This window comes from Lissotriton vulgaris, chromosome 6, assembly GCF_964263255.1.
Source record: "Lissotriton vulgaris chromosome 6, aLisVul1.2, whole genome shotgun sequence".
In the NCBI taxonomy this organism is placed as follows: Eukaryota; Metazoa; Chordata; class Amphibia; order Caudata; family Salamandridae; genus Lissotriton; species Lissotriton vulgaris.
In genome coordinates this window covers 70,816,686-70,839,945 of record NC_141694.1, presented here as the reverse complement: position 1 = coordinate 70,839,945, position 23,260 = coordinate 70,816,686, and the positions used below count along the sequence as shown (strand labels likewise).

Genomic DNA, 23,260 nt, shown 5'->3' with positions numbered 1-23,260 from the left:
GCTAAAACACATGAATACCCAAACCCCAATCCTTTTGTAAATGGACAAGTGTAACATGAAGTCAAACTAAATTTCATTGCCTCAACTTTTAAGCACTAGTGCTGTATAAATATGGCAAAGCTTATCTGTTAATCAAAGTTCAAATATACCATTATATCGTATGAGTGCATAAAGTGCTTGTTTTTTTTGCCAAAAAAGTAAAACTTCTCCTTTTCTCCCCTGTCCTCTTTCAAAAAAGTTTCAGAGGTCAAAATGACAATGCAGACCTTGCTCTGGTAGCCCTGTCAGGCTTCTAATTATAGAACTGCCTTTTAACTCTTCCCAGCTGTCCTATTCTGTGTGCAAATTTTCCATGCAGCTTTCCCTATTCAAAGTCACCCTGAAAACAGAAAGCTGATCCATTCCCTTGTTTGTCAGTTTAATAGCTTCTGATGGTTTTTATACATATTTTCAATTGTAAGCAGTGTGCAGTAAACTGTTCCAGCAATATAAAGGTCAGCTATTTGTTTTATACCTAAATGTATGCATTTACTGAAGCCTAAGGCACTTTACAAGCTGCTCTAAATGGCAAAAATGCTGTTTACATAGTGAATTTTACCCAATTGCGACTTTGATATTCGATAATTGATATTAAATATGAATATCCTATCATTTCTTTGCATAATATTCATTAAAATAATGTTCTCTACATATTCCAGGAGTGAGAAATCAAAAATACATCATATATACCGTTATAAAAATGAGTTTTTTACGCCTGCGCAGAGTGAAATTTCATATGCAAATATCCTCATTATGCGGTACAACACAGCTTAATTTAAATTTTAATGCTAGGAGGTCACAGTATGAGTATTAAGCTTTATAAATATTAAAAAACTAATTTAAAAGCACTTATTATTTTTAATAATTTTTTCATAATTATTATTATTTTGTAATAAAACCAATCATTTTGATAATTCCACGTAGGAAAAGCAAGCTTCATCCTATCTATCATTTTTAGACACATTCATTCATAAGCCTAAGCACAGGAGCCTAACTTAAAACATGAAAAGTTTTGCAAATTTTTTTTAAAAGGACAGTCATTATTTAGCATCAGAACCACGGATATGCTTATGTAAAAAGGCTTTGTAAAAGGAAATCCTTACTTTAAATGTTTTCCTGGTGTCTAAAATAATGAACCTGATTTTTGTAACTTTTTAAAACAGCTGTCTGAAATGCAGGGTTTTACACCATGTTCTGTAGTGACAAAATCCTAGCTGAGTTAACATTCCTGTCTCTCCGTGGCCTACAAAAACGACAGCTGTTTGATCAGCGGCAGTAAAAACAGAGCTGGTGGAAAGCTTTTTTCAATGTTGAAATGTAAGCACAGTGACAGTCTATTTAAAACTGAGGCATTTCAATGCATGTTCTATAATAGGTGTTTAATTCAGCAAACATGTACTCAGATGATGTGTTTGCCTGTTAATATCTAATACAATGTATCTAAGGAAAAAGGTGTAATATTTTCATAATTGTTCATTTATTGCAAAACACACAATTTAGTTTTTGAGGCCTATTTTATTCCTATTGAATGTGAATTCTAATTTTATCTTTTAAGCATTAGCAGTTTGTACATGTGCATAGTTGCTTACTCTTATCAATTTAATAGTAACATTCAGTTATTTAGCATATCATATGGTTCATTTCTGGATTTTTATTTAATATTAATTAAATGACATATTGCATATGTAAATGTGTTGTATTTGTATAGTGCGAACAGTAACCCGTAAGCATCCCGGCGCTTGTACTCCTACCACAAGGGAACCCCTCCTGGCTTTTCCTTGTGAGGTGTCCACTCCTGGGCATCCCATGGTGAAACAAGGCATCCCTTGTGTATCGGGGGCCATTGTGGAGACTAAGCAAGCTATTGCCCAGAGTTGCAGCGTGGGGCCCATGCTTAGATTTGGCACTGAGGCGAGAATATCCGGTCAGAGGAATTTAAGCCCGATCCCGCCGAGGCGGGAATCGAACCCTGGTCCCTGGCCAGTGCTCTGCATCAAGGTCTGCCGCTCTAACCATTGAGCCACACTTCTCTAACAGAATGATGACAGCAAGAAACACAAACACACACATTGAGCTCATTCCAAACATATACAGAAGGGGTCATACACTCAGGACTCATAATACAGCGCGCTTAAGGCTAGCAATCCTTACACAAAGAGCGCAATCGCTATTTACTCACAGAAGTTCCACTAATGGGAAAACCACAAACCACATAGACATTTAAACACACATTTAACCCACAGATCAACACTTAGAACAGAAACAAAAGGACAGCCCGCAGACTGTACTTAAACCAAACATTTGTAAATACTAGTTGTAAGTCATATTGACAAGAAGAGCTGCTCAATAGTATTCCAAAAGACTGCAAAAAAATACAGCCCAACAAACTGTTTTATTTCCAAAAAGTCCAAACCTTCAATGTCTTGTGGAGGTCCTTAGGATCCGTGAATATGTGCGAGTGACCCTGCCGATTAATTCTCAATTTAGCTGGATAGAGCATGGCGTAGTCCAGCCCAAGGTTGGGGGTTCAGCTCTGACTTGGATTGCCTCTTTCCTAAGCGAGCGTACCTTCCAGGTTTTTTCGGCCAAAGCATCCCCTAAAATTTGTGCATCGGCGTACGGCGTTCCCCAGGGGTCCATTCTTAGCCCACTACTTTTTAACATCTATGTTAGACCCCTGGCCACTATTGTGGAGGAAGCCGGCTTAACCTTATTTTCGTACGCCGATGACACACAAATTATTTTCTCCCTTTCCAATAGGGTAGGTAATAATACCTCAGCTCTTAAACAGGGCTTGTCCCAGGTGGCAAGATGGATGCAGGAGAATTTCCTTAAGTTAAATGGAGATAAGACCGAAATTGTGATCCTGGGCAAGGATAAAGATCTCTGGGGCCCTCAATATTGGCCCGAGAGTATGAGTCCTACCCCGCAACCCGTGACCCAGGTTCGCAATCTCAGTTTCTTAATCGATGAAAAGCTCACAATGCGACAACAGGCTGTTAAGGTGGCTTCTATTGGTTTTGCTACCTTAAAATGGCTCCAAAAAATCTTGTGGATGCTCCCTGCCTCCACACAAAGGACGGTGGTCCAGGCTCTGATAACATCTCACCTGGACTACGGGAACGTCCTGTATCTTGGTGCCGATTTGACAACTTTGAATAAACTTCAGGTTGTTCAAAACGCGGCCGCATGGCTGTTATGTAATGTTCCTCGGAAAACATCTGCCTCTCTAGCCCTTCGTGACCTGCACTGGCTTAACATAAAGAACAGAATTTAATTCAAGGCCTTATGCTACATCTTCAAGATAGGCTGGTGAAAATGGGCGGCCGCTCATTTTCCCATCTGGGCACTAAATCTTAAGTTGGAAACTGATCTTCTTCGGTTTCGCAAGCGTTTAAAAACCTGGCTTTTCCAGCAATAATTCTGAACAGTCTTCTGGCAGCTCCACTTATTGACGCCTGGTAGTTCTTTCTTCTCCAGTCTATCCCTTGGCGCCGGGAAATCCACTGCGGGTAGCTGTGCGCCTTATAAGTTTAAATAAATAAATAAAGGTCGCGGAGTTGTCTCTTGTACGGAGCAAAATGTCTTTGTTCTTCTTGCACCTTCGCGGTGAAGTCCGGATACAAAGAGATGTCAGATTACTCGAATTGAGGTGCCTTTTTCTCTCGGGCTATTCGCAGGGCTGTGTCTCTGTCTCTGTAGTTTAGGAGCTTGGCTATAATAGGTCTCAGGGGTGCTCCTGGCTTTGTGCGGTGCGCCCTCTCCACAATGAACATCGGCGAGAATGCTTCTGCACCCAGCAGTGTGGTCAGCAGCTTCTCAACTAAAAGCTCCATCTTCCCAGTTTGAGTAGTCTCCGACACTCCCGTGATTCGTATGTTCGATCTGTGGGAGCAGGCCTCCAAATCCTCCGATTTGTCTTGGATTACTTGCAGCATCCTGTCGTGCTGCTTTTGGAGTTTGTCCTGTTCCGATTGTGTCTCTTCCACTACCGTTATGGGCCTCTCCGCCATGTCTAGTCGCTCAGCGTGTTTGTCAACTCTCTCCGACATGCGGTCCATTCGGTAGGAGAGGGCATCGATTTTAGAGCCCAGCGATGTTATGCTGTCTTGGAGGCCCTTTTCCATCGTTACCAATAGGGCTTTAATATCTGCGGAGAATGTGCTTTCCGCTGCGGGTTGGGCTCCATGACCTGCGTGTCCGGGGCCTTAGTGCGGCGTTGTTCGAAGGGTAGCTTGGTTTGGGTTTTGTCTCCCTTGCCCATACTGCACTCAATTCACAGGGTAACTCCTGGCGCAATCTTCCGCAGTGTCCCAGCTATATGGCGCCGTGAGATCAGCTAGACCGCCCTCTGGCCAGTCAGCCACAGCTGTCGTGTCTGGGTTACGGGGCAGGCTCAGGTCCAAGGGATGTTGTCTGGACACTCCCCCTGGACTGTTCTCGGTGCAGGTGCAGTGTTGAGGAGCTTCCCTACTGTTGTGTCCCCAGGCCTGCGCCAGGGTATGCCACAAATAGTCCACCAAGGCAGGCTTCACTCACCGCTCACGTTCGTGTATCGCTGTCTGTTCGCTCCTCTGTGCTACTGCTGCGCCTATGCAGTGCAGGTTTCCACAGCCTCCGTCAGCACCTATGTTCCCGGTGGTCCCACAGTCCCGCTTTAGGGGCCGTGCGTTGTCCGCTCCAGAGCCTCAGGCACCCCAGGATATGTGTGCAAGTTCCGGTGGCGTAGTCGGGGCACCGTGTATGTCCGCTGCTGAAGGGGGGGCCTGGGTCCCGGCTCATCCAGTTCTCAGGGCTCTGAATCTCATCATCTGTCATGGAGCCTCAATCCTGCCGAAGGAGGCTCTCCCTGCAGGCAGTGGAGCCTCGCAGGTCGCGTGGACACAGCCTGTTACCCCCTGTGGTCACAGCAAGTTTCACCGGGCTCCCGCAGCTCTTCGCCCCACAACCGGGCCTACGCCGCCCTGGTCAGCCGCACGTCTCAGCACACACATTGGCCGCCGAATTAAATTCAGGCTGGGGATTAGCGGCCCAGGGCCTCGCCACTCAGTTACCGGCTGCTCGCTTTGCTGCAACGCGGAATCGCCCCGGCTCCACTCGCACCTGGCAGCGGAAGTCTCCGGACGTGTGCGTGTGAGCAGTTGCCGCTTTAACATTGGAGACGCGTGGTTATAGGAAGTCCTGCTAAAATATCGTTATTTCACAGTGAGTCGATCACTGACTTTCGACCATCACAGTGGGTCCACTTCTGACTTTCAACCATTAATTTGGTTTGGGAATGTGATTTAAGAGACGAAAATTCATGGAGCAAGTGTGAGGATATATTCAAATAATCGTATAGCTGTACAAAGTAACTTCCAGATTGAGCTCTGGACTCTGACAAACTGCCTCCTGTTGACAAGAGATCCATCTGCAAACATATAACCATCTGATTCATTGTGCAGAAACCAGGTCTTGGTATCTGTGCATAGAATAGGACTCTGTGGATTACATGGACTAAACCCAGTTGGAGTAAATAACGACCACTACTCCCCAAACAGGGGTCATCAAAGATCCCTGTGTTGCCCCATCCAATATGTCCTGAAGAAGACTCGCATGGCCCAGGCATAACTGACCGCAAGGCCGCAAGACGAGTCGAAACGTCGACACTTTATTTAATACCTGGACCACCACCTATATCCCTCCTTGTGATATAGTGCAGATAATCGTTACATCTTATGTCTGAAAACAATATTAGAAAGTCCCCTTGGACTATTTGAATGTGGTCAGGTTCTTTGGTCCAGCATTTATTGGCTGGTATTCTTTCGAAATAATAGAAATTGTTTTTTATAAATTGTGTGTGATTTCTTTTCCCTTTCACCCTATCACTTGCACTTTCTTTGACACCCTTTGCTATACTGCACGCTATATACGGGGCAATAATAATTCTAGACGTATAAAAAATACATAAAAATTTGTGATTTGTGCTACAAATTTTGCATATGACAATAGATTAAAATATTGCGTATAATTTTGGACCTTGTTGTTGTTGCCAGTTTCTTATGTTCATCATTAATTGAGTCGAGCTGTGTCAAATAATATATGCTCTCTAATTGGTTAAGGTCTGATTCATTGTTCTTGTAGAAAGTTATAGGTCCCGGACCATTGTTTGTTAATATCAGCCGCACGTCTCAGCACACACATTGGCCGCCGAATTAAATTTAGGCCGGGGATTAGCGGCCCAGGGCCTCGCCACTCAGTTACCGGCTGCTCGCTTTGCTGCAACGCGGAATCGCCCCGGCTCCACTCGCACCTGGCAGCGGAAGTCTCCGGACGTGTGCGTACACCGCTGAGTCCCCCCTGGCACCGTGTGGGAAGGATAATTAATGAATTATTGTGCGATGGCGCGGAGCTACGAGATCAGCCGCCCACCATCGGCGCTGGCAAGCTCCGCCCCCTCTTATTTCCAAGAAGTCAAAATACACTCAATTCACTAGCTTTGTCTGGCAGAACACAAAAAAATCGCTCTGCATATCTCCATTCATATAATTGTGCAGAAAAAGGATCCTTGTTTGTGTTTTGTCATATTTTAATTCCCTGGGGAGACAAAATCACCAAGGAAGAAATATGTTTTTATACCTAAATATTTAGGCATTCCCTCTAGGGGAGCCGCCTAATTTAATTCACATCTCACTATGGTACCTCCAAAAAGCAACACATTCTTTGAAATGTGCTTGAAACAGGCATGCCAAAAATATTGCAGAATATGCAAATATTATGCGCAAAGTAGCACTTAAAGTACGCTTGTACGTTGTGCCGTTCAAATCTATTCAAAACAGAGAAAAATCTCCTCATTACCTGCCTACACAAATTGCAATTAGTATATCTTTCCCATACAAATCCAAAGTTGGCCAACACAAATCTAAGCCACAGTAAGTGTTACTAAACTACCTTGCCAATCCAAGGCATCAAAACCAACAGCAAGCACCGCAGAATGACTCTTACTAAACAAATGGTTGTTCAAATTCTAACTGCCAAGTTCTGAATGACCTAACGGTCGTTTTAGAATACTCACGCCAAAAAGGTTCTCAGTCAGGAGTGGTAAACGTGGAGGATCAAAATCAGGAAGATCAGAAATATACTGGGCTACAGAGAATCCCCAGAATCTCCGTGCACAGAGTACCTCCTTAGTAGAGTCCTGTCCTGTCCTCCTCAGTAGATTTCTGTCTCCTGACAAGAACACTCCTTAGATAGCCACTTCTCTGATGAGGTCCACGTTGGAGCGCCATTTGTTGAACATAGAAAATCTTCTCAGCGGGTCTCACTGATTCTTGGTCCTTTTAACACCTTGGCTGCTAGAGGTTTTCCCCTCCTGTGGTGACTATGGTTGATTCCCATTGTTCATGACGAGCTCAGCTCGTCATAAGCACACGATCAGTGTACTGCATGACGAGCTGCGCTCGTCATGAGCAGCGTAGGGGTTAAAACACCAAAGAAGAAATTGGCACAGAAGCTGTAATATAAAATACATTTTTATTAAACCTCAGATGAGGGAGACAACGTCACACAGAAGCCTTAGCAACTGAATGAGGCAGTTTAAGGAGTACAGAAAACTGGGGGCCTTATATATGCTTAGGGTTACATAGTCAGCATAAGAACAAGGGGCAGTCCTGGCTCATGTATGCATGCAAAATGACTTACATGGGCATACAAGATGTGCAATTCGTATATCTATCCCATACAAATCCAAAGTTGGCCAACACAAATCTAAGCCACAGTAAGTGTTACTAAACTACTTTACCAATCCAAGGCATCAAAACCAACAGCAAGCGCCGCAGAACGACACTTACCAAACAAATGGTTGTCCAAATTCTAACTGCCAAGTTCTGAAAGACCTAACGGTCGTTTTAGAATACTCACACCAAAAAGGTTCTCAGTCAGGAGTGGTAATCATGGAGGATCAAAATCAGGAAGATCAGAAATATACTGGGCTGCAGAGACAGAGAATCCCCAGAATCTCCGTGCACAGAGTACCTCCTTAGTAGAGTCCTGTCCTGTCCTCCTAAGTAGATTTCTGTCTCCTGACAAGATCACTCCTTAGATAGCCACTTTTCTGATGAGGTCCACGTTGGAGCGCCATTTGTTGAACATCTTCTCAGCGGGTCTCACTGATACTTGGTCCTTTTAAAACACCAAAGAAGAAATTTGGCACAGAAGCTGTAATATAAAATAAATTTTTATTAAACCTCAGATGAGGGAGACGACGTCACACAGAAGCCTTAGCAACTGAATGAGGTAGTCTAAGGAGTACAGAAAACTGGGGCCTTATATATGCTTAGGGTTACATAGTCAGCATAAGAACAAGGGGCAGTCCTGGCTCATGTAAGCATGCAAAATGACTAATATGGGCATACAAGATCTGCTTGCTCAACAAAGTGGGAGGAGAGTTACTTCTCCATACAGCAGCAAAAATAGCCTGACATTTATACTAGAGAAGCAGGTGCATTTTATTAGCTAGGCCCTTCTGAGCATATGCTAAGGTGGAAGATGCTGAATATAGTTCGTTTCTAGGCAGATTACAAGAGCAGTCAACACTGAGGGAGGACAGAGCACATGGCGGGCACGTGGCAGCACATGGCCAACTAAAATGGCTGCCAGAAATACAAAATGGCTTTCAGCTCATGCTAACAAATCCGTCCAATATTTAACAGTTGGATCCCTTTGGAGGCCAGGAAACCATTAGTCCAGGGCCTGATAATAAATCGCATGGATTAAGGAACTGCCCTGTTGTCCTCAATAAACAAAGGCCTTCTGACCAAACTCCAGGTCTTGCAGAATACTGCGGCCAGACTGGTTTTGAACCTTCCGCCAAGATCCCCGTCTGACCCTTGTCTGAGATCTCTACATTGGCTTCCTGTCAGACAGAGAATCCTACTCAAGACCCTCTGTCTGACACATAAAAACGTGTATGGAAAAGGTCTGGGGTACTGGTCCCAAAAATGATGTTGGTATCAGCCTTGTTGGTCGCTGAGATTGAGCAATGAATCCCTTCTTATGCCCCTCAGAATCCGCATGGCAAGATATGGAGGAAAGTCTTTTTCCATTCTTGCTCCTGTCTCCTGGAATTAACTTCCCCTGATCTCACGCACCATCTCAGATCATGACTGCTTTCGCTAAAAACTGATAACAGGCTATTTGACAACTAAACAAGTACTCTATCAGAGCCGTCTGCAAGCGCCATGAGACTTTCGAGTGATATGTGCACTGTACAAATGTCCCTGATTTGATTTAATTAGTTGGCAAGGACATGGCCGAAGCAGCAGCAGCTCATCACGGCTATAGTTTAGAGGAGCCACATGCTAGGAAGTGGAACGGGCAGCATGCCTGGAGCTGGCCACTTCTGGGACGCTGACGGGCGCAAACGGGCTTGCCTTAGGTGCCGCGCGCATACTTATGCGTCTGCTGCCTGAACAACTAGAGAGCGCACTCGCAAAATAGCATCTCTAGGTATCCGGTTGAGCCTAAGATGCTGTTGCACACTCGCAGTATCGGGAAAGGAAATGGCACAGATTTTAAACATAGTGAGCACAGTGGAACATGAAGTAACGTGTAAAATTCATACTTTTTTTTAAAAAACAGCCGTAAACAAAGTGCAAAAAGATATTATGGTATTGCAGCGGAGCAAACCTCTAAGGCTCCCTCACTCCCGCAGCCCGCATATTTATGCATCTGCAGCCCGAACAATTATAGAGCGCACTCGTAAAATGCCGTCTCGCGGTGTCCAGTAGAGCCTAAGATACTGTCGCACACTCGCCATATCGGGAAAGGAAATGGCACAGATTTTAAACAAAGTAAGCACAGTGGAACATGAAGTAACATTTAAAATTCATAAAAAGTTTTTAAAAACAGCCGTAAACAAAGTGCAAAAAGCAATTATGGTATAGCAGCGGAGCAAACCTCTAAGGCTCCCTCGCCCGCGCAGCACGTATATTTATACATCTGCAGCCCAAATAACTATAGAGCGCACTTGCAAAATGGCGTCTCTAGGTGTCCGGTAGTGCCTAAGATACTGTCGCTCACTCGCAGTATCGGGAAAGGAAATGGCACAGATTTTAAACAAAGTGAGCACAGTGGAACATGAAGTAACGTTTAAAATTCATAAAAAGTTTTTTAAAAACAGCTGGAAACAAAGTGCAAAAAGCAATTATTGTATAGCAGCGGACCAAACCTCTAAGGCTCCCTTGCCCGCGCAGCGCGCATATTTATGCCTCTGCAGCCCAAACAACTAGAGAGCGCACTGGCAGAATGGGTCTCTAGGTGTCCGTTAGAGCCTAAGATACTGTTGCACACTCGCAGTATCAGGAAAGGAAATGGCACAGATTTTAAACAAAGTGAGCACAGTGGTACATGAAGTAACGTTTAAAATTCATAAAACGTTTTAAAAAACTGCTGTAAACAAAGTGCAAAAAGCAATTATGGTATAGCAGCGGAGCCAACTTTCTGAAAACAAGCTTGTGCTTTTGCAGGATTTCCAGCACAAAACAGAGCTAGAAAACAAGGCAACACTTGTAGTACACAAATTTAGATCCATTCCCCATCTGATGGAAGACCCATTAAACGAGGAGATTAAACAACTAGAAGTACAAGGGATTATTAAGTCAATAGACAACTCTGAATGGCTCGCCCCCACAGTGGTAACTAACAAGGCACAGGAAAAGGGAGAAGCCTATGTGTAGACCTGAGGGACCTTAATGTCAACATCTGGGTAGAGTGGTTTCTCCTTCCCAGAATTAACAAAATGTTAAGCCTGATTGGGAATTCTAGTTGTTTTAGAGTAATTGATCTATCTTTGGCATACCATCCGGTGGAACTCCATCCTGTTTCTACATCTTCTACATCTTTAATCCCTCCTTTTGGTACGTTCAGGTACTGTAGGATGCCGTTTGGGTTGGCCTCTGCCACTGCAGTATTCCAGAGGATCACGAAGCATGTATTGAGTGGGTGTAAAAAGGTTATGTGCTTTCAGGATGATATCAAAGTGTATGGTAGTTCGGAAAAGAACACAATGAAACCTTGAGAATGGCATTTTCAGCTTTGAGGAAAGCAAGGTTGACCCTTAAATTGGAGAAATGTCAAAATGGAGTGGGATCAGTCGATTATCTAGGCCATACAACTTCTAAAGTTGGTATGAAGCCCATAATTGATCTAATGGACGTGGTCAGAGAAGCTCCCTCACCAACGTCCAAAGAGGTACTTAAATTGTTGTTCTTGGGCTTGGTTGAGTATATGTCCAAATTTGTAAGATAAAGTATCTCCCCTAAGAGAATTACTAAAGAAAGGATGCCATTTCAAACAGGATGTAGCCTACCACAGAACCTTCAATGAGATCAAGCAATCAATTACCATAGCACCTATGTTGGGAAACTTTTATGTCAGACGTAGAAGCATTTTTACCACTGGTGAAAGCACCAAAGTAATCGGAGACACCCTAACATAGATAGTTGACAATAATGTATAGTTGCTTTCACATCCCGTGCCTTAAAGGATTCGGAGTCCAACTATTCTACAGTTGAGAGGGAAGTTTTAGCTTGCTATTGGGTGATACCACATTTTAATTTTTTATGAGGTTTGCCTTTCACCTTATGAACAGATCATAAACCAATCACATTCATTTTCACCTCCCCAAAAATTGAACGCCTTGCATAGCCAAATGGGTGTTGAGCCTTGAGGGATATAATTTTAAAATGCACTATTTTCAAGGAAACAAGAACCTAGTGGTAGACTGTCTTTCGAGGATGCCCCTGAATAAAGATAAATATCAACAAAGCAACACTAAAGAACCAGTACTCTCAGTTAATATAAATGGCATAAAAAAAGAAAAATGGGAGAGAGGAATATGTACAGATGATGCTTTAAACCTGGTTAAAGAAAAGATAGTCCAGGGGTTCACCAAATAGACAATATGATCTACCTAGTGAAATCCAGAGTCACTGGGGAATAAGACAGGAGTTGAGCACTGAGGGAAATGTAATAAGGAGAGGACACAGTTAGTTCCTTCAAGAAATGTATGGGATAGATTAGCTGACCTGGCTCATAAAGGAAATCCGGGAAGAAATATCACAGAGAATAAAGGAAGGGCTAACTATTAGTTCCCTGGTATGGATTCATTTAATTTCTAATATGGAATCTATATTATAAAAAAGAACGACTCCATGAGTTTTGCCTTAAGTTACAAAGCAACCTCCCTCACGCCCCAGGAAGGTTTCGTTATCATATGTAGATGTTCCCTGCAAGCCATGGGACAAACTAGCATTTGACATTGTTGGACCTTTCAGACAATCTACATTGGAGGGTAAATACATACTAGTGTTAGTAGAATATCTCTCCTACTGGATTGTGACCAAGGTTGTAAACTCCATTACTACAAGGATACTAATTGATTTTTTTACTGATACTTTTTTTGATAGAAGGTATTCCTAGCACATTCGTAACAGATAATGGAGTAAAATTTAGCTCAGAGAAATGAAGGGATTCTTATATCCATCAAACATTAAAAAAAAGCCTGTATTGTCCTACAGCTAATGATCTGATCGAACGTGTAAAGAGAATGATCAAGGAATGTGTACTACTGTCTAGCATTTCCAATGAACATTTAGGGAAATCCCTTCAAAATATGTTATGGTTATAACACACTGCACCTAATGGAGTTACAGAGATTTTTCCACTAGTTTCACTTATTTGCAGACAACCAGAAACTAAATTATCACCCAATTGGTTGGATGAGGGCAGACCAGTGTGGGTGCAGACAGAAGTGGCAATGGAATGCACCAAGAAATACCAGGAAGGCTAAAAGGTAGAGTATGACAATAAACATGGAGTCTTAAGGAAAGATTGGGATGTAGGAGATAGCTTTCAGACTACCCAATCTCTATAAAGGCAAGAATAGTAGTTACTTCAACCACATGAAAATAACTCAAGTACATAAGAATGTTGGTCCTTGAAGGTTGTAGGACCTGAAGCATGTACAGACTGTCCAAGTGTCATACCATTCCAGGGGCACAATTCAATCAGACATGGTCTGTTAGTGTCAATAGTGAGACAAATAAAAAGATTGACAGACAGAACTAAGAGGGTATTCAATGAACAAGGATGACCTAGTTGAATAATAATTTTCAATGGTCTGTCAGGCAATTATAAGGGTACTCAAAGGGTACTCAAATCTTGAAATGTAGTATATGGAAAATAAATATATACATATACCCATTGTAGTCTCTTTACAGTTAAGGAAAATTAAAATTATAATGTTCTAAATTTTACATAAGAAGAAGATGCATATTTTTATATTATATACATAATATCTAATCTCATTAGTGAGTTGTGAGAATGTTTTATCTTATAATTTAGTGTACTCCCCATTTCTTCCCTTAACAGAATTTGGTCTCTTCCACTACCAAGCATCCCTTCCCTCACCTTCCCCACATGGGACGTTCATTTGTCACTGACAGTTATAACCTTTCTGTCAGTTGAGCTTGTGAGGTGACACTGGAGGTTGTGTGACTATTGCTGAATAAAGATAGTTAAATCTACTGAGTGATCTTTCCTTCTTTTCAACTGATCTCTATGCATATAAGGCACTTTCTTGAGGAGCATTCAGTATGTCAAGCAACCATGCTAGAGTTTCATGCCTATTACTCAGCCTTTGCAAGAGCTCGGACGATCACCCCATTCCAATGAGAAGTCACAGGTCACTGTATTGCGTGAAGAGTGGTGATGGGGCTAGACACGCACACAGATAATCTTGCCTTTGTGAAATGCGTACTGTTTAGCTGAGTTGGTGATCTACTTTTCACGGAACAGGGCTTTGGGCAAGGTGATGCCATTGCAGACTTATAACAAAAACTCCATAGCTTGAGACCAAGGGACATCACTATAACCCAGGAACTAGTAAATGCTAATCTACTGACTCTTAGGAGGATGGAAAGTGTCCTTGTCCCACACACTTCTGGTAATCTGCTTGCAGAAAGTGTACCCTTTCACACTGATGGGAAATAGAAGTTGAGCATCACTCATGTTGATGGGTGCTGTATTAAAGGATCTTCACAGGAAGTAAGCGTTAACAGCAGTGAGGGATTTAATCCAGCTGGAGTGAGTCCTTGGAGTCCTAGTATGGGTGAATACATTGTCCCAGGAGTAGATGCAAAACTTAAGGGGGCACTTCACTTCACAGTTGTCTAGGGGTGTGGCTGTCATTTGTGCAGTAGGTGCAGTACCACCAGCGCCCCATTGTGTAAGGTTCCATCTTCACCCCAGTTATGGCTGTTGTTTATTGTCCACTCGTAGGCAACATGCCCCATTTTCCTTGCTTGCACTAGACCCTAAGCGGGAGAGACTGCATGAAGCATGAAACTTGAGACCTGAATAGTTGATTTGTTTCCACTGACAGAACATGGGTAGTCTTTTGTGCATTTTATGTTTTGTCTTTTTGCTTGATTGTTTTAAAACTCATCTCTTGCATAAAAATCAAGCACATGGTGGCAGAGACAGCGATGTGAGCGGACGTGTCTCGACTGAGCTCCGTCGCCCCGCTGCTCTAATTAGCCTGTTTCTGCGTAGTTTCTGGGGGGCATCCACTTCTGGGGACCCCCAGTACACCACCGACCCTGCTGGTGACTTTTCTTGGCGGCGAGCAGCGGCTGTGGGGAATTCAGTGGTTGCAGCACCGGCCTCCGGGACCCCCGCGGTCGCCGCTGGCCGCCATCTTGCTGTGGATCCTCTGCTGGCACGTCTGGACTGGCTCCCGGGGAGAGGCCCGACACTGCGTCCCGGGTGAGGCTCCGGAGCACCCCTGCTCCCACCCGCGGCCTCACTGCACCAGCGGAACCAGCCTGTCACCGGCGGAGTCGCGCCGGAGCTGCTGGAGCCGGGCTGCCACGAGCGGGGCACACAGCGGCGGCCTGGACGCCGCGTCTACGCGAGCCCCCGGCTTCGGCGGGAAAAGCAGGCCCAGACCCGAGGAATTGCCGGCGGCCCCTGCCCACGAGCCCTTGCTCCATCGCCCGTCGCTGGACCCACCCGGTGAGCTGCAGCGCGCCGCCTCCCCCCCCCCCCCCCTGCCGCCTTCCCGGGGGGGTCCGGCGATTGCGGGACTTGGCGGTTGGTCTTCCCGCCATCTTCCCCCCTCGGCGGAGGGCCGATCCCGCTTGCAGAAGATCCCTGCCAGAGTGCCCCCTGGTGCCCCCGGCTGCCCTGGACTCACTGGCAGCGGCCTGGGGAGCAGTCCGGTCGCTGCGTGCTAGCGATCCCTGAGCCTTGGTGGGCCCCAAATCCTCTGGACAAGTCCTCTGGCCACCTCCCTGCTACGGCCCGGCCCTGCCAAGCCTGGTGGGCCACAGACCGGGCGAACCTGCCGCGAACACACAGGGACCCCGGGAGCCTTTGCCTTCTGCTTTTCCCGGCGCTGGGCTTCCCGCTGCTAGGGAGCTGGGACGCCCGGGGGGCCCTCCTGGACACTCTTCGGCTGCTGTGGTGGGGCTGGCTGGACGCTGCACTGGGAATAGGCCCTGACCCTGGTGGGACAGGGAGACTGCGCCTCGCCAAGAGACTTCGGAGGCCCCCCGCCTGTGGACCCCAGGCCCGACCTGCCGTGGGACACCTGTAGCCATCGCCCACCTAACGCCTCTCCTGCCTCAACGCCACCCTGCCTCCCCGGTTGCGCTATCTGCCCCCACTCCAGCGGCCCCAACACATTCTGGACTCCTCCTGCTTGAGTGCGTCCCACGTTTTGTCAGCGGACTGACCCGGCTACGGACCTGCGAGGGCTGCGGCACGCACTGCCATCTCCTACATCGTGGTCTTGAGCCCCAGATCGTGGAACCCGGGCAGCTAGACCACAGGGCACCAGCGTGACCTTCCTCGAAACACCCCCCACCTCGGCCCGGTGACTGTGCGTGGAAGCCGATCCTGCCCCCCACTGCCCTGTGACGCCTCGAGTGGACCATGACCCGCGGCAAGGGGACCAAGCCGGACCCCCCGCCCACGACGACCAGAGGGGCATCGGTAGCTTCTATGTGGGGCAAGGCGGGCTCCCCACCATCCTCCGGGGGCCCCTCATCATCATCAGGGGGGAAGCCCCCACCGCCAGCCGACTCTCCACCGGTGACACAGGCCTTCATGACCTCCTTCATGGCTGATCTAAAGACTGAGATTGGGTCCCTCAGAACGGAGGTCCACACCTGCGTCAAAGAAATGCGCAGGGAAGTCACCGACCTCGGCGATGGAGTTGATGGCCTGGAGAAAACGGTCGACTCCCGCACCGAAGACCTAGAGCAAATCTGGCAGAGAGTGGCGACCCTTGAAGAACAACATATCCAGCTCCAGATCAAGCAGGAGGACTTGGAAAACAGGGGACGACGCAACAACCTCCGCATACGGGGTGTGCCACTTGGAGAAGAGGGGACTAATACCATGGCCTACGTGGCCCTGCTCTTGCAGGCGGTGTGGGGCGAGGAGGACGCCACCCCGCCGCGCCTCGACCGTGCACACCGAGTCTTTGGAGCGGGAGGGAAAGCGGGCCTCCTGCCCGACATCGTCACTAGACTCCACTACTTTACTGAGAAGGAGGCCATTTTGAAGGCGGCTAGGGACAATCCAGACCTGCGGTACGAAGGCCACAGGATCCAGATCTTCCAGGACTTGGCCCCCACAACACTCCATAGAAGAAAGGTCTTCCGCCCGATCACCGAGAGGCTCCGGACCCTCAACGTCTCCTATCAGTGGGGCCATCCTTTTGCTCTCATCTTCAGATGGGAGGGCAAGCGTAGGGCTCTCAGGTCCTACCGAGAAGCGGCGCACCTGCTAGGCATGCCGGAGTCCCCGGACCACAGCCCGACTCGCCCCCCCCGCTCGGAGAAGGCCCCCCCGTGCCCAGATTGGTCCACTGTGCGCGCCCGCCGACGGTCCCCTCCGGTGGACGCACTCTCTGCTTCTCAGACCAAACAGGACATCATCGCACACATCCGCTCCCTTGAGGGCGACCGCGAGGAGCAGGCCTCCCAACTCCTCGCTTCTGGCTCGGAGGGTGGGGATCGCCCCTCAACGCCGGACGGCCGCTGATCATTGCTGTCGTGTCTCAAGCTACCCTGAGCGCGCACTTGCCAACTGGGCGCTTGGTTTTGCCCTCATGCATCATGGTGGCCTGATCACACTGTTCTAGGAATGGACAACACCCTTTGCCTCTTCCAGGCCGAGTATCGCATCACCGAGCCCCAGCACCCTGTGGGCGCCTGACCGGGCTGAATGGACCCCACGGCCCGGCGCACCCCCCCCGGACTACCTCGAGGCAGCGGGGTAGACGGGCTCTGAGACGACTTGATTGCACACTACTTATCCAGATCTCCGCTCCCTCCCTTTGTCCCGTAGGAAGTGACATTCCTGAGTTCGTCCAAACCCTCGGGTAGAGGATGTCCGGTACCTGGGACACTGTACACTGGCCCCGTTGGCCTGTTTTGGTTCTGTTTCCCTTCTGCGCCTTTTCTTTTTTCTTTCTCTCTTCTCTTCCTACTTCCCCCTTACACATCCCTCTCTTCCTGTTCTCTCCCCGCGCTTGCGGAGGGGTGGCATGGTGGGTCCTGCGGGGGTTGACGCGCTGGAGACGAGGTGACGCTTCTGCTGTCCTGCTTGCGGGGAGGTCTGCTAGGCCGGGACTTGCGCGACTCCAACCCCCCTTAGTGCTATGACAGCAAACATCCCTACACCCTTGAAGGTCCTTTCCCTCAACGTCAAGGGGCTCAACTCTCCCAACAAGCGAAGGCAGATATGGCGCTACCTCTTACACCACTCCCCTGACATTATTCTCCTCCAGGAGACACACCTTCTCAGGGGGGACATCAAACGCATGGCGCACCCTAGATACCCCACACAGTTCTGGGCATCCTCTGACACCAAGACAGCGGGGGTGGCAATCCTCTGTAGGGCTGGCATTAGGCGGGGACCCGTGAAACCCTTTAAAAGCACTGACGGGCGTTTCCTCCGAGCCACGGTACAGATAGGCTGTGCACAGTTCACTCTAGGATGTGTGTATGCGCCCAACCAGTCGCAGGACAAATACCTCCAGACACTTTTGCGGGATCACTTCCCGTCGGGCGACGCTAATATAATCCTGGGCGGAGACTTCAATCTTGTCTGGGACCCCGAGCTGGATCGCGCGGGCGCCCCCTTTAACGGCACGGGAGCAATGTCTTCTACCCTCAGAACGCAGCTTACAGACCTGGGTCTAGTGGACGTGTGGCGCTACCACAACCCGGGGTCCCGAGACTACTCCTTCTACTCACATTCCCATCGGACGTACTCCCGAATCGACTATCTGTTTACCTCCCTTGAACTGGCCCGAGACTCCTTAGCTGCCGCTATATCCGACATCTCCCTGTCGGACCACGCCCACGTGGAGCTGTTATTGCAGGACCCCCAGGCTCGTGCCACTCGCGAACGCAGATGGGTGCTCCCGCCGAGAGTCCTTCGAGACCCAGATGACGTCGCCAGCATCCGTGACGCCATAGACTCGTATTTCACCGTTAATGACACCCCTGACCTGCCCTTTCACACGGTGTGGGATGCCTTTAAGGCCACCATTCGGGGCCACATCACCTCCTTGGCGGCGGCGCGGAGAAAGGAGGCGTTCAAGATGGAAACTGACCTGGCCAGTGAGATCAAGCTGGCGGAGGCCCGAGACCAGGACGCCCCCACACAGACGACAAAGAGAGCTCTTGCCAATCTCAGGGGGCAACTCCGCGCCCTGCGCACTAACAAGGCGGAACACTCCCTGCTAGCGCTCAAGCAACGGTATTACGAGGGAGGGGACAAGGTTGGTCGCCTACTAGCCGGCAGACTGCGGGCGCGTGCCGCTAGGGCCCACATCGCCAATGTCAAGCGGCAGGATGGCACCCGTGCCACCTCTGAGAGGGCCAAACAGGCTGCATTTGTCGATTATTACTCCTCTCTGTATGCCGAGGAGCCCACCTCTGCGGAGGCACGGGAGGCCGTACTCGCGGACTTTGAGGGATCCCCGCTGTCCCCGGCGTGTGCAGCCACGTTGGAGGGCCCCCTGCAAGAGGAGGAAGTGACAGAGGCTGTCGGGGACCTCCCCGTGGGGAAAACCCCGGGGCCGGATGGACTACCGTTGACCTTTTATCGCCTGTTCCTGACCCAGCTCCGCCCGCATCTGCTGCGCCTCTACAGCTCCTTTTCTGACGCCACTGGCCCGTCCCCCGATATGGGCATGGCGGAAATTGCCCTGATCCCCAAACCTGGGAAGGACCCCGACCTATGTGCCTCCTACCGCCCCATTGCCCTCCTTAACACCGATCTTAAGATCTACACTAAGATCCTGGCCAAACGGCTGGATCCGCACATGCCGGGTCTGGTGAACCCGGACCAGGTGGGTTTTATACGGGACCGCCAGGGGGCCGACAATGTTCGCAGGTTAGCGCACTTAGTGGGAAAGGTACACCATTGGAAAATCCCGGCCTGCCTCCTCTCGCTAGACGCAGAAAAGGCCTTCGACCGAGTCGACTGGACCTTCCTGCGGGCGGTCCTCGAGAAACTAGGTCTTGGCCCTACCATGATCTCCAGGTGCATGGCCCCTTACCTTGGACCACAGGCTAGAATCCGGGTCAACGGCCAACTAACACCGCCGCTCTCGATCCACAGGGGCACGAGGCAGGGATGCCCGCTCTCGCCGCTCCTGTTCGCCCTGGCGGTTGAGCCGCTGGCGGAGCTGATTAGGCGTGCACCCGACATCCATGGCATCCCCCACGGGGGGCGTACTAACAAAGTAGCGCTGTTCGCGGACGACCTGATTCTTACTCTCACGGACCCTCGAGTCTCCCTCCCAGCGGTGCACGACGCCCTCACACTGTTCGAGCGGGCGTCCGGCCTTAAAATTAACCACACCAAATCTTGGGCGCTTAACCTCACCATCCCCGAGGAGGAGGTCTCCTTCCTGAAGGGGGTCACGCCCTACCGTTGGGCGGATGACCACATAAAATACCTGGGTCTGGACCTCACTCCCCACCTCGACTCGTGGTCCTCGAGGAACTGGGCCACTTGCCGCAAGGAAGTTCTGGCGGACCTGCGGAAATGGAAACCCCTGATGATTTCCTGGCTGGGGCGGCTCAACGCGGTCAAGATGTCGGTCCTCCCCCGCATTCTATATGTCTTCCAGTGCCTCCCCACCCCGATACCGATTCACTGCATCAGGAACCTCCAACGCGACCTCACGTCTTTCATATGGGGGGGCAAACGACCCCGGTTCTCACAGAAAGTCCTCATGGAACCGAGAGACAGGGCGGCCTCGCCTGCCCGAATCTTCTCCACTACTATTGGGCGGCACATCTCCGGTTCGTGATAGAATGGGGTGCACGCGAAAGCGACAAGCACTGGTTCCACATGGACCGAGTGGTCACGGGGCGCACCATATGGGACCTGCCTTGGTTACCGCGGGTGGCGCGCTCCAGAAGTGCATACATGGCGGTCCCCACGAGGACGGTTCTTGAAGTATGGGACAGAGTGGCAGTGTCCAAAGGTCTGACCACGTTCCCCTCTCCACACACCCCCATTGCAGGTAACCCGCACTTTCCCCCTGCTGCTCAGACCCGGGCGTTCGAGAGCTGGATCCAAGGAGACTGCAGGGTTGCAGGAGATCTTTTTCTTGGTGGGTCGCCTAAATCGTGGCTGGACTGCAGGGAAGAATTTAGCCTCCCTTTAACTGCCGGCTTACAGTATGCGCAGCTGCGCCACTGGATCTCGGGAGACGACATGTATCAGGCTGCTTCCAGGGCGCACACTCCATTTGAGAAGTTGGCACGCTCCCTCGGGGGACTGAAACGACTCATCTCCCAAATTTACAACATCTTGCAGCATCCCTCCACTCCGCCCGCGCATCCCTACCAGAGGCAGTGGCAGACGGCAACTGGCACTGAAATCACGCCATCTCAATGGTCTAGGCTCTGGAATGACATCCCCAAAACCTACCGCAGCATCCCGCAGAGGGAAAACGCGTACAAGATGCTAACGCAATGGTACTACACCCCCCTGCGACTCAGCAAAATGTTCCCTGCCTCCTCGCCGCTGTGCTGGAGGTGTGGCACTGCGACTGGTGACTTCATACACATCTGGTGGTCGTGCCCTGCCCTGGCTGTCTTTTGGAAGGAGGTCCTCAGTCACATTAAGGAGGTGTTGGGTTTTCCCCTCCCTGAGAAGGTTTGCACACTCCTGCTGGGCATTCGACCCCCCCACACTTAAAGCACTCACGCGCAGCGACTGGATCCTCACCCTTCACATGCTAGGCGCTGCCAAACAACTCATTGCTCTGTACTGGAAGCGGGCTGAGGCACCGCCAATAGCTTCCTGGTTCGTGCGCCTCTGGCAGGTCCTGACCATGGAGCTGCTCACGGCGCGGATACAATCAAGGGGGGTACGATTCAAGGCAGTGTGGGAACCTCTCGTGCGTCACCTGTGCTCCATCAGCTATGCCCGCCACATGCCTCCCAGGCTTCGCGCTCTGCAATTGTTTGAGGACGCCCTCATCCCTGCCGATCCAAGTAGACTAGGCTCATAGTCGCTTCCCCCAGTGCTGGTTTGCGTCTTATGCCTCTTGTAGGCGACCGCAGATACACCTCCCTGGCCCCTCTCCACCTCACCCCTGCTCTCCCTCTTCCGACTTTTTCTTTTCTCTTGCTTGCCACTCTGGCTTCCGCCCCCCTTTGGGGCAGTTTGGTCCCTGTTGGGCCTTTGAAAATGTGACACCACTGCTCTCCTTCTCATACGCGCCTCCCCCGTACAATGACACATTGCCAGCACATGGCCACCTCTTGCTATATGCTCCCTTAAGCCACGCGGCCGCCCCCCCCGGGGGTTGTAGGCAGGGCGCTGTGTTAAGGAATCCACCTCCCCTGGTTAACTACTCCTACTGACTTTTCTCTGCGCGGCCGGCCCCGATAAGGGGTTGTAGGCTTATCGCTGTGTTCACAATAAAAACAGATTTGAACAAAAAAAAAATAAAAATCAAGCACATCCAGGGGGCTTGCGACTACGGATGCAGTGATACAAGAGGGTCCTTATGCATTGGTGCAGAATGGTTCTTGCATCACAGCTGTGAGCCGGATGTAATAATGTGGTTGAATCCTTATACAGTGGTTCATGGATTGTTCTTGCACCAGAGCAGGAGCTGGGCATGATGATCATGGGGCCATGTAACATTAGTAGAGCAAGAGGTCATGTACTGTAGAAGTGGGCTGGTCGCAAGATTCCATGCTGTCCATTCCAACTCGATTTGATTGAGCCAGGTCTGAAAACAATTGAACTTGTTTCTAAAATATATTGTGGTTCCTCAATTAGTATCACTGCATTCCACAGATGAACTTTCATGAAGGACACAGAGCACTATATGCCTTTAGCCCGCACTTTACCATTATGCTGATGTGTGCAGTCTAAAGGATTATTTTTCTAGCTTTCCTATGTTTGTGCTTGTTGCTCATTTACCATTTATTAACACAGACAAAAAGTTGTATTTTACTCTCTCGCTGTAATAATTCAGTGGTTGATATGATTTAGTTGAAATATATCACCCTATCCCAAAATCTACTCACCTCACCTTCAACTGAAGTTTGTATCACAACCTCTCTCTCTCTCTGTGCCCCCATCCCTTTGTACCCCTTAGGATGTCCTTCAAGGACTTCCTGCAACACTTAAGCAAACTTGAGATCTGCAATTTGACTCCAGATGCTCTTACCAAGAAAGACGTCAGCAAGTGGCACACCACAATGTTTGATGGCACCTGGCGTCGAGGTAGCTCGGCTGGTGGAAACAGAAAAAACCCTGGTAAGTGAGACAACACATGCGGTGCAAATGCAATAGACAGGATCAAACTTCTGTAGAGGCTATACCACACTGTTTCTGTCCCAAAGCTAGTTTTGGAAGGAGTCTTCCATAGTACAATGACATATGTCTAACCTTAACCTATCCTTTAAAGTCGTCTCACACATTCCTTTGTGCATTTGCATATTCTGGGTCAAACTCTGGTCTATCAGAGCTAGTTTTAGGTCTGTCTTGACAGTGCAGCTGCCTGCAAAACATATTGTAACCAAATGTTTAAAATAGGCACTGTGTGGGCTGTGGCTCCCTCCAGAGGATTAGCTTCTCACTTCATGCTATTGGCTATTTGGTGTATCATTCCACTCCACAGGAA

At 49.0% G+C, this 23,260-nt stretch overlaps 1 protein-coding gene across 3 annotated transcripts in view; it reads left to right on the top strand.

The window, feature by feature from the left end:
- LOC147706804 (calpain-1 catalytic subunit-like) overlaps positions 1-23,260 on the top strand; it is an 815,105-nt gene that overhangs the window by 383,868 nt on the left and 407,977 nt on the right. For all 3 annotated transcript variants that reach the window (XM_086925934.1, XM_086925935.1, XM_086925933.1), the window contains exon 9: positions 22,733-22,893. In XM_086925934.1, the coding sequence (XP_086782060.1) occupies positions 22,733-22,893 (161 nt within the window). The remainder of the gene's footprint in view (positions 1-22,732; positions 22,894-23,260) is intronic.